The sequence below is a fragment of the Ochotona princeps genome, chromosome 10, assembly GCF_030435755.1.
Source record: "Ochotona princeps isolate mOchPri1 chromosome 10, mOchPri1.hap1, whole genome shotgun sequence".
Lineage (NCBI taxonomy): Eukaryota > Metazoa > Chordata > Mammalia > Lagomorpha > Ochotonidae > Ochotona > Ochotona princeps.
The window spans coordinates 51,264,263-51,280,091 of NC_080841.1; the positions used below are offsets into that span (position 1 = coordinate 51,264,263).

At 52.6% G+C, this 15,829-nt stretch overlaps 1 protein-coding gene across 1 annotated transcript in view; it reads left to right on the plus strand.

The window, feature by feature from the left end:
• The first annotated feature begins 236 nt into the window (after nt 1–236).
• The window catches only part of KIF26B (kinesin family member 26B), a 441,533-nt gene continuing 425,940 nt past the window's right edge, over nt 237–15,829 (plus strand). The window contains exons 1-2 of the mRNA XM_004578491.2: nt 237–1,198; nt 2,036–2,437. Of these exons, the coding sequence (XP_004578548.2) occupies nt 1,136–1,198; nt 2,036–2,437 (465 nt within the window). The 5' untranslated portion in view covers nt 237–1,135. The remainder of the gene's footprint in view (nt 1,199–2,035; nt 2,438–15,829) is intronic.

Genomic DNA, 15,829 nt, shown 5'->3' on the forward strand with positions numbered 1-15,829 from the left:
AGTCCAGAAGAGGTGCGCAGGGCAGGTCTGGGAGAACAAAGGGCGGGGGGAGGACCCGGTGTGTGTGTTTGCGGACTTGTTTGTGACTCAGTCCCTTTCACACGGCGTTTCAAAGGCAGACCTGCACGCCTCGCCAGGAAGAGAAAGAACTTGGGGGCGGGGGCGGCTCGGGCGCAGCTTCTCGGTCCAGCCGCTGGCTCTCTGGCTCGCGGCTCCGCAGCCCCCCGGCCGGCGCGGCGCGGCTTCATTAGCGCCCGGGCGGCGGGCCGCCAGCCAGCAACTTGCCGGCAGCCGGCGAGATTTACGACCCCACCCCCGCCCCGGCTCTCGGCCCTTGCAATGTCAGGCAGCGGCGCGGCGGCATAAAATGGATCCCGGCCGGCGCGGCGGCGGAGGCAGCGGCAGGCAGGCGGCGGGCCCCCGCGTGGCGGGGCCGAGGCTCCCGGGGCCCGGCGCTGCAGCCCGGCGCACACGCGCGCGCTGACCACGGACGGCGCGGCGGGCCACGCGGAGCCGCCCCCTCTCCCTGCTGCCCTCGCGCAACTGTCAGGCGAAACGGACCGGCGCATATTGGCTCGGCGACACGCCGAGGCTCCTCCCCGAGCCTGGATCTTTATATTTTGGGAGAATTTTCTTTGAACTCAGTTAACCACGTTCGGTGAGGGAGACAAGTTCCCACCGCAGGCTTCCAGGGCGGACGGAGTCCGGCCGGGGGCGCAGGGGGCTCGCCGGCATCCTGCAGTGGCGCACCCCGCCTGCACCCCCTTCGGTTTCCCGGTGTGAGGAGGAGGAGGGCGGACCGGCTGAGCTGAGGACTACGCCGCCGGTCGTCCGGCTGTGACTGCAGTCGGAGGACGCGTGCCTGGAGGAGGCACGAGAGGAAGATGAAACGCAGTGGGAGAGAATAAGAAGCAGCAACCTACACCCTTCTCCGCAGATTGCGCCTGCGACTTCTGGGGGGCTCCGGTGGCTTTTATACCCCCTCCCTCTCCACCGCTAGGAAATCTTGACTTGCGGGCCAAGCACAGCCCCCACCCCGCGCAACTGGGGACGCAGCTGGGTCGCGTGAGACCCCTTGGATGTAGCCAGTAGTGGTGAAAGGGAGCCGGAGACACTCTCCTCTGGAAAAGCAACCATGAATTCCGTAGCTGGAAATAAAGAGAGGCTTGCGGTCTCCACCAGGGGCAAGAAATACGCGGTAAGTTGTGCTGGGCACGCAGCGGGCACACGGACCCAGACCCACGGGGTCGGCTAGCCGGCCCCTTCTCGGGACCCGTGTGGGAGCTCCCAGCGTGCCGGCAGGCAGCGCGCGGCCCCGAGCCCTGCTCCCGCTGCAGCTGCGCCTCCGCCGGGGCCCGTGCGCGCTCGGAGGCGGGTCAGCCCGCAGCACGCCCGCGCGTTAGCCTCGCTCGCGGATTTTTTTTCCCCTTTCTGTCCTCTTGGTTCCTACCTCCCCCGGCACCCATAACTTTCCCAGAATAACTAGACTTGCAGACAGAGTGGGCCGAAAATTGAGGGGGAAGGAGGAGGGTCTCCCGGTGAATTTTCTGCGCTTCCTCAGGCCAGTTTCTTCTGAAACTGGGAGATCCGTTCCGTGACCTGCAGGATCCCCGAGGGTTGCACCCCGAATGAATAATACTGAAAATCTAGAAGTCACGGTTTCTTCCCCAGCTTGTGCAGGATCTTCGGAGATCTTGTACAGGACTCTGCCTGTGAGGTGGGTGCCGAATGCAGGGCCTTCCCCTACATGGACCCCCGCGAGCGAGCTCTTCTCCTGACCCCAAAGGATTCCGCTGGTGCCTGGGGACGGGCGCAAGGGGTGACCCGAGCGGCGGGGACTCAGGGACAATTCATGAGACAGACAGGGCTGCTTGGCCCCAGAGTTGTCCCGAACCGGCGCCCTTGGGCGTCCGCCGGCCCCTCCGTGGCGCCTGGGGTCCCCGCGGGCGGATGGCGCTTCCAGCCCGGCCCAGGCCTGGGGCGCGCGAGCAGCCGGCCCGCGTGCAGCCGCTGACGCTGCGTGTCTCGCCCGCAGGTCAGTGAAGTCTGCTCGCCCACCAAACCGGCGGCGCCCTTCTCCCCCGAGAGCTGGTACCGGAAAGCCTACGAGGAGTCGCGCGCCGGCAGCCGACCCACCCCCGAGGGCGCGGGCTCGGCGCTCGGCTCTTCCGGGACCCCATCCCCTGGGTCGGGCACCTCGTCCCCGAGCTCCTTCACGGGCTCCCCGGGTCCCGCCTCCCCGGGCATCGGCACCAGCTCGCCAGGCTCCCTAGGCGGCTCGCCGGGCTTCGGCACGGGCTCCCCGGGCTCGGGCAGCGGCGGCGGCTCCTCCCCCGGCTCGGACCGCGGCGTCTGGTGCGAGAACTGCAACGCCCGCCTGGTGGAGCTGAAGAGGCAGGCCCTGAAGCTGCTCCTCCCGGGGCCCTTCCCCGGCAAGGTGAGCGGCGTGGAGGGGAGGACTCGGGCCCGGAGGGCGGCCCCGGGGCGGGGGAGGCGCAGGACGGTCCAGGGCCCCGGGATCTGGCTCCGGAATTGAGGGGGCGCCCGCGGGCGGAGGGGGCCGTGTCAGGGTCCACGCGGCGCGCCCCGCTCACCCGGCGCGGGTCTGCGGGCCTCTGGTTGGCCTCTTCTTCTCCACTCCCACGCACGGTCCTTTACAATGCTGTGGATGGGAGAGTTCCTCCGTGAGGTTCCGTGTCCATCTGAGGCCCATTAAGCCCGAGGTGGATGGCAGCTGCCGGCAGCGCGTTGGGGTTGGCGCGCTTCGGGCAAAAACCCATTGGCTCTCCATGGCAACCCGCCCTGAATCTGGGGGTGTCACTGTGCTGCCCTGTTTGCCCTGTTGGGTCTGAGTACTGTCGAAGGATAATATTTATACTCTTACACTTCAAAGAGGTTTTTTGTTTTTTGGTTTGTTTGTTTTTTTACTCGCTGGTAAAAAAAGAAAGAAGAAAGGAGTGCTCCGTGGAGGTTTCTGTGTTCGATAGCGATAGCGGTTTCTTTTGGCTTTGACTTTTGGGAGTGAAACTGTGCTTTTTGAGTCGCGTGGCTTTAGAAATGATGGCATCTGGCCTGCCTGCTTACGCAGACGCACAATCTAGATGCCTTCACAGCCACAGATACCACAGATGGTGTGAAATTTGGACAAGTGCCTCCAGGAGAGCTGGTGTCCTGCGCCCGAGCTTGGCTCAGGAACGATGAACCTAGGGCTCGTTGTCAGGATGCCATTTTGTAGCCTGACTCTAACTCTTGCCAGGACATCCCAAACTTAATCTCTGGGAATCTGAAAGCTCTTCCCTCACCTTGGGTCCCAGGTCCTGAAGTGTTAACACTGAGTCCATGACCGCTCATCAATATGCGTTGATTTTCTGCCTCCCATTTCAAGGCACAGCGATGCCAACAATGGGCATCAACAGGCCTTGTCCCCGTGGGGAGTGTGTTTGGATGGCTAGTGTAGACCCTAGACGCATTCGCAGGGCAAGCTTTATTTGCATTTGCTGTTGAGTGCCACAAACGAGGGCGTGTGAGGTTATAGCATGACAGCGAACGCTCTGATACACCTGGGAAGCACCTGGCTTTATAAAGCTGCCGTGTTACCTGGTATTTGGGGATTCCGTTAAGTTGTAGCCTGTTATTTTGAACCTTTTGAGGACCTGTTGTTTTAATAGGGTCTGTGTGTGATGATGTTTGAATGTTGGTCATGTGGAAAAGTAAACCGAACAGTAGCCTGACATGAAAACGGAAGAAGGGAAAAGAAAGAAAAATCTCCAGGAAAAAGAAACAAATGTGGAAAATTAAATGCATCTGTTGCCATTTAAGGGCATCCTGACACTCTGGAATTTTGTTTCTTTTATTTTTTTGTAGCAGCCTGGAACATACATGCACGTGTTCCAGGAGGCAGCCTGATGCAGTCACCCATTCACCTGGTTTATTTACATGATGCAATACACGTGAGGTTAGGAACTGATTGATGAGCCTGCTGACTAATGGCTCAGAAGCAGCGTTGGATCTGCGGAGCCTCAGTGCTCTAGGCCCACACTGCGTGTCCTGGGAAGGCGAGGGAAGGGCGGGAAGTCCCAGGGTGGCCACTAAGGACCACTCAGCCTGCTTGCATGAGTGGCACGGTGATGAGGCTGCCCGTGTTGGACAAGCACATCAGCTCAGCGAAGCGGACGGCAGGTGTGAGGAGTCAGGGTACTGCTGTGCGTTCCGGGGCCTCTGACTGAACTCCAAGCCTTCCTTCTGTCTGTAGGGGTGGCACTTTTTGGGACTGCGTACACACCCATTCTCTGCTGTGCACACCCATTCTTCAGTGTCTGCAACAGCATAACCGCAGTGGACGCGCTGTCTGGCTTACCCTGGCAAGGAGACCAGGTCATGTGGAGTCCTTCCACCAGGTGAGGGCTGTGAGCCCACTGTGAGTCCTCGGGTGTGGAAGGAGTTAAGTTCCTTCCTTCCTTCCTTCCTTCCTTCCTTCTTTCCTTCTTTCCTTCTTTCCTTCCTTCCTTCCTTCCTTCCTTCCTTCCTTTTACATTTATTTATTTTATTGGAAAGGCAGATGTACAGAGAGGAGGAGAGACAGAGAGGAAGATCTTCCATCTGATGCTGCACCAATCTAAAGCCAGGAGCCAGGAACTTCCCTCTGGGTCTCCCACGCGGGTGCAGGAACCCAAGGCTTTGGGCCGTCCTCGACTGCTTTCCCAGGCCCCAAGCAGGGAGCTGGATGGGAAGTGGAGCTGCCGGGACCAGAACCGGTGCCCATATGGGATCCCGGTGCGCTCAAGGCGAGGACCTTAACCATTATGCTATTGTGCATGCCCAGGAGTTAAGTCTCATTAGAACAGGTGAAGTCATTGTGACTGCCACATGCAGTTAGCCCTGGAGAGTGAGAGTCTGGAAGATAAAGACATGTTTTTGAGGGGTAATTAGCAAGAATTATCTTCGTAATTCACTTAAGATGCTTAACTACATTTGGGGAATACTTTTCTTCAATCGAAGTGTTAAATTCGACTAGGTGGCAGTGAGCGTCTCTGAGGCAGGCACTTAGAAGTCAAAGGCAAAAAAACACCCGAGATCCTTTTTATTTGGTTCTTTCTCCATCTATACCTCCCCCATCTATACCTCCCCCCGTTTTAACTTTTTCTTTGATAGCACTGAAGAAAAAAATTGCTTCAAACTTAAAATGTCAGCCTAACATGGGGTTCAACAAGTGCTTCTGTTGTCTAAGGGGAAAGATGTGAGGGCTGGCCATGAATACTTAGGTGAGATTCTTTCACATGCCTGTTTTTCAAAACGCCAGGGTTTGTTTGTTTGTTTGTTTGTTTGTTTTAATCAAACACTGTCAACTTTGAGTTCCTGATGTCTTCAGTGATTTCCCCATGTATGTTCTCAGTACTGTATGCAATGGTAGGTAGCTAGCCCTTTGGAGTTTCCCAGGTCAGTCTTTGGGATTGTTGCTTAGATAGGGGGTTCCCTGTGGGGGAATCTGGTCGGTTCCAGAAGGTAGTGACTGACACTGGTGGCCTGAGAGTGCCCATGCACTGTGAGCACTCTTGGAGGCCCTGGCCACTGTGGAGGACAGGGCTTCAGGGCTGAAGGCAGGAGGACGTGAAAATCAACATTGTGGCATTGCAGGTTAAGCCTTTACCTGTATGACGCTGACATCTGAAACGTGCAGCAGTTCCGGCTGCTCCACTTCCGATCCATCTCCCTGCTAATACGCCTGGGAAAGCAGTGGGGGAAGGGCCAACTGCTTCGGCCTGTGCACCACATGGGGGTATGGGAGCAAGCTGCTGGCTGTTGCAGGCATTTGGGGAGGGAACCAACATTGCATCTCTTTTTCTGCCCTCTCTGTAATTCTGCCTTTTGGTGAAACAATCTTTTTTGAAAAAGACAATATGACTTGAATGTAACTAGGGAGGGAGAACGTGAGAGGAGGCACAAATTGGGATGGAGCTCAGAGGAGGATGCTAATAAATTTGGATTCCCCATGGTTACGTTGGAGTTTTGTTTTTAAAAACTTACCTGAAAGTTAGAGAGGAAGACAAAGAGTTACTGGTTTGTTCCTCAGTGGTCACAATGACCTGATCTGGGCCAATGTGAAGCCAGGAGCTTCTTCTAGGCCCCCATGTGGGTGCAGGGACCCAAACACTTGGGCTGTGCTTTCCCAGGCATAACAGTAGGGAGCTGGATTGGAAGTTGAGCATCCAGGTACTCAAACTGGTGCCTGCTACACCACAACGCTGGCCCCTGCATCGGAATTTTCTAGTAAAAAAGTGGAGCAAGTAGAGGCAGGTTTAATAACGAAGCAGCCTTTGGCAGTCCTGGCCGCTTTCCTGGCGCTATGGGTCATCCTCTCCCGCGGCTGTGAACCTGGGAATGCAGGGACCCGTGTCCTGTGGCAGACCATAAAACAACAGGGTTGACTTTTATTACCTGCACTGTGAAAGGCTGCTGCCTGGGTTTCTGCCATTTCTCTTTTAGTGCTGGTGCAACTGGTCAGCTACAAGATGGAGACTGTGTGAAGCGTTGCCCTTGGAAGGGAGAAAGATCCCTTCTCCCATGGCAGTGCTGCAGCATGCAAAGATAAAATCACTTCCTCACTTGCTGTCTGGCGGGCAAGAATGCCTTTCCCATCTTGTGGGCTGTCAAGGCACATAGCTAGAAATGGGGAGAGGGTCTGGGGCTGGTCTAGAGCCCTGTGAATCCATCCAGCCTGGGGAGAGGCTCCCTGGAGGGGTTGGCTCGCTGAAGGTTATCAGACATCTGTTCATTTCCATATCAATAAAAGACATTCTTTTATGTTGAAGGAAAAAAAAAAAGTCCAGAACTACATTCCTATCTGATTTTTTTTTCCACAGTCACATATTCTAAGTCCATGTATGCCCCAGAAACATCAGGCAGATTAAGGCAGACATGCTGAGAAGGGTGGCCAGGAGTCCCAGACATCAAAGAAAGGAATGCCTCTTGGAGGTTAAAGATGCGAACCGGGGGTCGGGGGGAGGGGGACACCCCTAAATAGAGCTCAGCAAAGTCTAGACTTAGGGGGAGAGAGGTATTTACACACACACATACACACACAGTTCTGCCTGTTGCCGGCCCCAAAAGGGGTGTGTGTGTGTAAAAATAGTAGCTATTCTAGAGTTCATCCCCAGCAAAGCCATGTTAAAACTTTAGATAAAATGCATGTGGTGTTTTAAATGCTTGTGAATGAGGAAGGTACTCTGGCTGCCATCCTCTCACAAGACACGCCTCTTCTGCTTCCTCTAATCTGCACAAGTATTTCGGGTGCAGCAGCTGCCAATAGAGCACTGGATGATCTCCCCATAATGACCAAATCCTGCGGCGTTCATCATTTCCTAATTTCTGGAACACGTTAAGATTTTCTCAAAACACTGCCAGCAGGGACACGCGCAGTCATCTCTTCTCCCGCGCTCTGCACTCGGGGCATTTCCTTGAACGACATTTTCAGTTGCGAACCAACACGCTCATTTATAGTGACTTAGTTCACTTTGGGGAAAAAAAAGAAATCCCTGACTTGTAATGATTTCTTCCACACTCACTGTAGATGGGATTATTGCGTTGAAATGTAATGTTTATGGCCTGGTGCAGTAGCCTAGTGGCCAAAGTCCTTACCTTGCACGTGCCAGGATCCCATATGGGCCCTGATTCTAATCCCGGTGGCCCCACTTCCCATCCAGCTCCCTGCTTGTGGCCTGGGAAAGCAGTTGAGGATGGCCCAAAGTCTTGGGACCTTGCACCCATGTGGGAAACCCAGAAGAGGCTCCTGGCTCCTAGCTTCGGATCAGCTCAGCTCCGGCCATTGTGACAACTTGGGGAGTGAATCATCGGACGCAAGATCTTCCTCTCTGTCTCTCCTCCTCTCTGTATATCTGACTTTCCAATTAAAAAAAAAATTTATATATGTATATCTTTAAAAAATCAGTTTAAAAAATGCCTTCTTCAGGGCCTGGCACGGTAGTTTAGTGGCTAAAGTCCTCACCTTGCATCCACCAGGATCCCATAGGGGCCCCAGTTTGTATCAGGGCTGCTCCACTTCCCAGCCAGCTCCCTGCCTGTGACCTGGGAAAGCCGTAGAGGTCAGCTCAAAGCCTTGGGATCCTGCACCTGTGTGGGAGATCTGGAAGAAGCTCCTGGCTTCGGATTGTCTCAACTCTGGCCATTGCAGCCACTTGGGGAGTGAACCAGCACATAGAAGCTCTTTCGTCTCTGCTTCTCTCTGTAAATCTGCCTTTCCAATAAAAATAAGTCTTTTTTTAAAACGCGTTCTTCAAATGGAGATGCCTATAATTGTTTTCTGTTTATTGCATTGTTTAATACTTATAATACAATGTTACATATTAGTGATATAGTGAGTATTGGTAAAAACTTTTCCCTTTAAGGAGCATGTTGACTTTTGTAGTAATAGCTCTGTATTTTCAGAAGTGAAGGAAGTGGCCATCAATTCCTGTTTGATTTCCTGTTGTTGTTGGTTTTATATTTTCCAGTTGTCTTTTTAGTGTTTTGGTTGATACACATGTGATTTTCCTTCAGATCTATTAATATGAATTGTACCCATTGATTTCCTATTGGTGAGACATCTTTAAAATCCTCATAATAACCCCCAGTTGGTCACAGTGGTCGTTAACAACGCACTGCTGGATTCAGCCTGCTAATGCTTGCTCTATTGTTCTTTCTTGGTACTTACACACTGACAAGCATTTCTGATTCCCATCCATGGACAGGCTACCATCCTGTGCCACAGCATGACCAAGTCATGAAAAGGGCTAAGGATTCCTGCCCCAGAGCAGCTCGCAGCCAGAGCTGGAGCCTGGAGTTGGTGCAGTCTATCAGATGCTGACCCAGAAGCCGTGCAGGCTGTGAGGGCTTCTCAGCCTGCACATGTACAGGAGCGTGAATGTCCCAGGCTCAGGGAGCGGCAGCACAAGGCGCCGAGGAGTTGTGCACTTGCTGCACTTGGGGATTGGAAGTCATGAGTCACCACTGCAGGTGTGTGATGCCATCCCGTATGGATCCCATGTGGCCGCCGGTTCTAGTCCCAGCTGTTCCACTTCCCATTTAGCTCCCTGCGAATCGCCTGGGAACAGCAGCAGAGGACAGCCCAAGTGCTTGGGTCTTGGGCCTTGCTGGGAGGCCCTCAGGAAGCTCCTGGCTTCTGACTTGTGTCTGCGTTTGGGGAGCGAGCTAGCAAATGGAAGCTTTGTCTCTGCCTGTCTTTCTGTAACTCTTTCAGATAAATAATACAGAGGAGAGGTCAGAGGAGTGGCCTCACTCTGGAGGCCGCCACTGCACAGGCATGAGTGAAGTGACACTGCTGTGTGCACCGGGCAGGAAGTGGTAGCCCTGCAGTGACTGCTTGGAGCCAAGGACTGCTGGGTGACGGGGGTTGGGCGTGGGGAGGGAGAGAAGAGCTGTTCTCTCATGTCCCTGGCTTGCTCAGGTTCGTGGGTAGTGCTGTTTGTGACTGAGATGGGGAATGTGTCGTCTTCCAGAAGGGACATGGGTCACGCATTGGGATTCTCTGGATTCTTGGGGGGAGTCCTGTGGGCTCCAGCCGGAGCTCCGGAGGAACTTCAGAGGTGGAGACAAGGACCTGGGAGGTTAGGGTGAAGCAGGTGTTGGAATGCATGGACAGTGTGAGCCCCCACGGGTGTGTAGGGCGTGGTGATAGACTGTGATGAACTGTGGAGCCCACTGACAGTAAAGGGGCGGACGGCCTGAGAAGCCAGCTGGGTGAAGGAGAGGCCAGAAAAAAAGGGAGGAAAAAGAAGGGTGTCATGGAGACTGGGGAGGGATTGAGCTTCAGCTCAGGTTTAAAAAAAGCTCCAGTATGCTGGAGGGGGGAGGGTCACAGGAGCTGGAGACTCCGCTTTTGGTTGAGTGAATAAGTAGTCATTGGGGACCTCCACAGGGTTTTCTGCACCTTTGAGATGGGTGGCTGATGAGTATGTGTGTCTAGCAGCGGTTGGAGAGGTGAAGGACATCCGAGGCTGCAGTTCAGGACACTAAGCCAATAACTTAAGAGTCTGCTTTTCAAGGCTCTGATTATGCTAAAAATCAAAATCTGGGACCTGGCGCGGTAGCCTAGCTGCTAAAGTCCTTGCCTTGAATGTGCCAGGATCCCATATGGGTGCCGGTTCTAGTGCCAGCAGCCCTGCTTCCCATCCAGCTCCCTGCTTGTGGCCTGGGGAAGCAGTCAAGGACGGCCCAAAGCCTTGGGACCAGAAGAGGCTCCTGGGTTCCTGGCTTAGGATCAGCTCGGTTTTGGCCATTGCAGCCACTTGGGGAGTCAGTCATTGGATGGACGATCTTCCTCTCTGTCTCTCCTCCTCTTTGCATATCTGACTTTCTAATAAAAGCAAAATAAATCTAAAAAAAAAAAATCAAGATCTGATGTCCACAGACTTTGGTGCCAATGAAGGCTCTGTCCCTTAGCATGTGACCTTGGGCACGCTGCTCTGCCACCCTGAGCCTGGTGGTTACCCTCATCAGTACCATGCGGGCAGTCATGCAGTCCCTAGGTGGTGTCTGGGTGAGGATGACTCAGTGAACCTGTGAGGGAGCTGACACCCATTGTTCCTGAGTCCTTGCTTGTGGGAAGTACAGTGGTGTGAAAGACGCCTTGCCTCCTTCCTCCCCACCCCCACCCTCACCTGCCTGGCCTCGCTCTCACCTCCCTGAGGGAATACACCATCTCTGGCTTATTTCGGCATTTGTAGGCACTTCCTTGGGAGGCTGGAGAGCTCAGCTGATGTAGAGAGCCACTGGTTTGAGCTGAGATGGCATGAATATGGATTGTGGTCCTGGGTCACAGATGGAAATGCCTGTGTTAAGCCCTGCCCCTCCCAGAGGACTCCCCTCCCCCTCCTCCCCCTCCTTCCCCTCCCCCAAGGGAGGGCCCCAGACATGGCATGTGGCGTCTGGGCTCTGGTGAAGGAGGTAGAGCAGATTTCCTACAGTGACTGCGCATGCGATGTGCAGCTCGGAGCAGCAGCAGGAATTTGGTGCTTATCTGCCTTCCAATCCAGTTTTATCTCTCTCAGACAGTTTTCTTTGCAGTTAGATTTTGCTGATCCTATCGCTTCGATGCTGAGCAGACTCTGAAGGAGTCTGGAAATAAAGGAGTCCCCTCTCCCCCCAGCACATGGTGCTCCCTGCACATTTCTCAGCTCTGGGAGCTGGCGCTGGGTTTGAGGAGACAGGCCCTCAGTGTGGCTGTGCAGGTTCACGATGCTGAGCGCTCTAGGTAGAGGAGAACTTTTATCGACATATATCTGCGATATTCTGGACTATTGTGGTGGGGCTGTTTGTTTAAAGAGGGGGTGTTTTAGGGCTTCTATAACTTGCATTAGAAAATGTACTGGTATGAAAGTTTTAGTTGTTAACTATGCACTGCTTTGCTGGGAGATATATTCTTAATTGGATATGTCTTAAAATTTGATTGGAAAGGTTGAGATTCAGAGAGACTGAGTGAGGAGAGAGAGAGAAACACACTCCTATCAGGCAGGGCTGGGGCAGGCTGAAGCTAAGAGGTCTGAGCTCTGTCCTAGCTCCCGCGTGGGTGCCATGGCCCCACGTGCTGGGCCCATCACCCACTGCCTCCCAGGGTGTGTATCAGCAAGAAAGTGTGGGTTACACCCGATGCCTGTTTCAGGGGCTGTTTAATTTGTGGTTCCCATGTGTTAAAGAGTTGAAGTTCAATACTGTTGCTGATTGCAAAAAGTTTTTTTGTTCGTTCGTCACATAACATCATTTGAAATCTTTGGTTGTTCTTTACAAAAGTTTCATGAAAAATGTTTTTGGTTTATTTGCTGGACTATAAGATGTTAAAACCTGCTTTTCCACAACAGTGACAAATGGGAACTTTTGTTTTAATAATTCTTTATTCAATGCAAGTTATGTCTGAGGTTTGCAATTGTTAATTCAGGCTTTTTTTCCCCCCAAAGCTTACATAGGAGCTTACAGAGTTGGGAATTTTCCTACCATGTAATTCTGTCTTAATTAACAATGATGAGCAGCTGTCCTTTGCCATGAAGCACTACCGTCTTATTTACCATGCTGCTTGCTTTGGAGTTATAATCACTGCCTCCTTACTCCTTTTAAGTGCTGGTTTGGTGCGGCATTCGGAGACTTAAATGTTAGCCGATTGCATGCCAACAGTAACAATGGTGACCAAAACTGGTTGCTCTCTAGGCAAATGGCTATACAGAGAAACAAACAAAAAAGGTGGAGGCCCTGCATGATGACTCAGTGGCTAAACCCTCACCTTGCATGTCCCAAATCCCATGTGGGTGCCTGTTTGCGTCCCAGCTGCTCCGCTTCCCATCCAGCTCCCTGCTTGTGGCCTGGGAAAGCAGCAGAGGACGGCCACATCCTGCTTCACTTGTGTGGGAAACCCAGAAAAACCCCTGGCTTTGGATTGGCTCAGCTCTGGTTGTTGTGGCCACTTGAGGAGTGAACCAACAGATGGAGGATATGTGTCTCTTTTGTAAATTTGCCTTTCTAGTAAAAATAAACCTTTTTTTTTAAAAAGGCACAATTCAGGCAAGCAACCAGCAATACCATTGTGTTGGAACAGGTGTTAGCGGCCTTGGTCCCAAGTGGGCAGGAGAAGGGGTGGCCCTGGATGTGTCTCCAGCCATCACTTGTGCTTCACAAGGACAGGAAGTGTGGCAGTGGGGACTCAGGAATAGATGGGAGATACATAGAAAAGAATAAAATAGGGGGATTGGGCAGAGGTGAGGGCAGAAGGAAGAAAGAAAAACACAGGTTGTCCAGAATAATACCAGACATTTAGGTAAAAAGGAACTTTCCTCAGGTCTGGGAATGGAGTAGTCATCTTGCCTTTGGCACTGATAGGCTCTGCAGTCTTGGGAATGTCACCTGTCTTACAACCAGAGGGGCTAGGAGTTGGTGATCCCTGCTCCTGCCCATCTCCCAGGCTCCATGTAGCTGCAGGGAAGCCCCGGGAACCTCTGAGGCCCTCTCTGGGCTGTGGGTCCCTGAGGGGAGCTACAGAAGTGAAAATTCCTGATGGGTTTCTCACACCAGCAGCCAACCCAAGGGGAGCATGTCCTGGCCAAACTCTTGGTTGTGTCATCGTTGCCAGATTTCTGCCTTTGGAATTGGGGTCATAAGTTGACTGACTCGGCTCTCTGACTCTTCATTAAGCTGTATGTAAATAGAGAGAAATGTCAGACCCAAGGGTGGTTGCCTAAGAGCTGTTTGGTAAGGAGTGTTGGGGAGCAGCATCGCCTTTGCTATAAGGGCTCGTTGGTTTGCACTACATATGTCTGCTAGGGTGGCACTGGGTGCAGCAGTGAAGGTGTCACTTGGAACACCTACAACCTGTGTTGCGTGTCTGGGGGAGTCCCGGCTCTGACTCTGACTCTGGCTTCCTGCCGACATGTGCCCTGATGGGTCAGCAAACAATGCTGCCACTCCCGTGGGGGACCTGATTGGGCTCAGGGTTCCTGAATTTGGCCTGGTCCAAGGCCTACATGTTTGGGCCCTTGAGAAGTGAACCAGTGGTTAGATGGGAGATCTCTTGTTGCCTTCTTTCTTTGTCTCTTCCTAAAAAAAATTAATAAAAATATCTGCTGTATTTATTAGGATGTAGCAGTAGCTTGTGGAGAGCTCATCCCGAATAGCAAAATTGGAGTGCCAGAATGCCGAGCATTTTATTCAACACTTCTAATTCTTCATCTAAACTTTCCAGAACTATTTGGCATACTCTGTGTTCTTGTTACCTCTCCTCTTTTAAGTGTCTAGAAGCGGCCACCATCAGTTAGCCAATGGTTCTGCACCACACGCCCATGACTGTGGGTTTTGGCGTGGCTGTGGGTCTGGGCCAGGGGTCCAGCAGGGAGCTGCTTGCAGAGCTCACCAGGTGCTTTCCATGGTTATCAATCAGATTCTTCTTTTTCATCACTAACTTGGGGTGCCTCTTTGTCTACTTCCTTGTGGGAATCAGTGGGGAATGGGGCGTTCATTCACATCTGAAATACAGTACTTTGTATTTTAAACACAGTTCAGGACACCCAGATAGAAAAATGCGAAGCTTCCTTTTGCCGTTATTATTTGTCCAGTGCCCCTGAAGACTTTGGGGTGAGTGTCGTTAGGGTTGGGCAGGGAGCTGCAGGAGCAATGGGGAGACTGCCTGTCACTGTTCACGGAGTCCCTGGAACATCCGCTAACGGAGAGGGGCTGGAAGACTGCACTGCTCCTGCTCAGACCTGGAGCCCATTCTTTTGCCTTTTTTTTTTCCCCTTTAAATTTGGGCAAGTAGTTAGGGTCTGAGACATGCATGTATGTGTGTGTACATACTTTGTGGGGAACCCTGAGGCAGGGTAGAGGTTGGTAATGTGGTAGACATCCTGTGTTAGGTTTCAGGCATTGTTAGGAGCAGCCTTTTATTGGAGGTCAAGGCAGCTAATAAAGTGGGATGTGCAATTAAAAGGGCATTCAGTGGGAGGAAGGGGTGGCCAGCCGTCTGGCCCGCTTGCGAGTGGAGGAAACGGTTGGCAGCTGGAAATCTGACTGTGATGGCTTTACGAGCCTTTCTTTGCAGCCGGGCTAGTAAACACAATACAAAGGCATGGTTTTAATATGCCTCATCAGGTGCTGTGCTTCCTGTGTGAGCATCCACTGGGGAAGGAAGTGCTAAGTGTGGGCCTTTTTGTGGTGGCAGCTTGAGCTCATTTACATGGTTTATAGGGTACTGGCAGTTATAAGGGGTTCTCCCAGATGCTGCTGTGGAAGGTGGCTGGCAAGGAGCTAGAGGGGATCAACAGGGTTAGGAGGCTTGTTCAGGGTTGTCCAGAAAGCCACTGGCTCCTCAATTTTCCTCAAGGTTTATCAATGAGAATTTATCAATGCCTCCTGCTGGCAGGCACTTCCTCCCTGACTGTGCGGCCCCTGAGTGTAGTAAGTGATCCTGTCTTAGATATTTTGCATCGTCTTTGATGCCTACAATCCCAGGAGAAAGCAGTTATTTTATAATTCTCCAAGGCTGTGGAAGCACTAAGGTGGACTTGGTCAGACAGTAGACTTTGGAAAGATTTTTATTAATCCTGATGTAACACAAGCAACAATGTCTCAGAACCACCCAAACCACTCAAGTAACACTCTCGGAACACTCTTCCCCACACTGGTCTCTAGGGCCGCATCACATGAGTGTCCCTTACCCTGATGTGGTTTGGCAGCAAGGAGGGGCCCCTTTCTGCCCTCTGTTCCCTGGACACTGGAGAGAAGGAAAAAACCTGAAACATTTATCTGTGCACCTTCCTCCACGTGTTGACCGTTTCCACTCTCATCAGAGACCCACATGGGTGCGCATCCCTCCCAACTGTGTAATCAGCATTAAAAATGTTATATTCAAAAAGAGAATTCTTCAAGCATTTCCTCCCTTTTGTGAGGAAAAAGTCTCCTTTCCGCTGGTGTGTGCTGGAGCAGCATGGGGTCAAGGAAGAGCCCAGTGGGGACCTGGATGTCCAGGTGGTTGTGGGAAGGGCAGTGACGCCAGTCCACAGATGTGGCCTCTTGTTCCCAGGAAGCAGTGGATCTCAGGGATCGTGTGGCTAGAGCAGCCCCACCACCCCTTCGCCCGTGGGGCTTGGTCTCGGTGGTGTCTTTTTGTGGGTCGGGTTTCCTGAACTCTGTTTTGTAACTCATGGAACAGGGCAAAGTCACTCTGACACCTCAGTTTAAATGAATACCACCAGGGTTTGCAGACTGAATCTCACTTTTCTTCCTGGGAACCCCTGAAGGATTTTTTCTTTTCTCTTTTCTTTTCTTTTCCTTTCCTTTT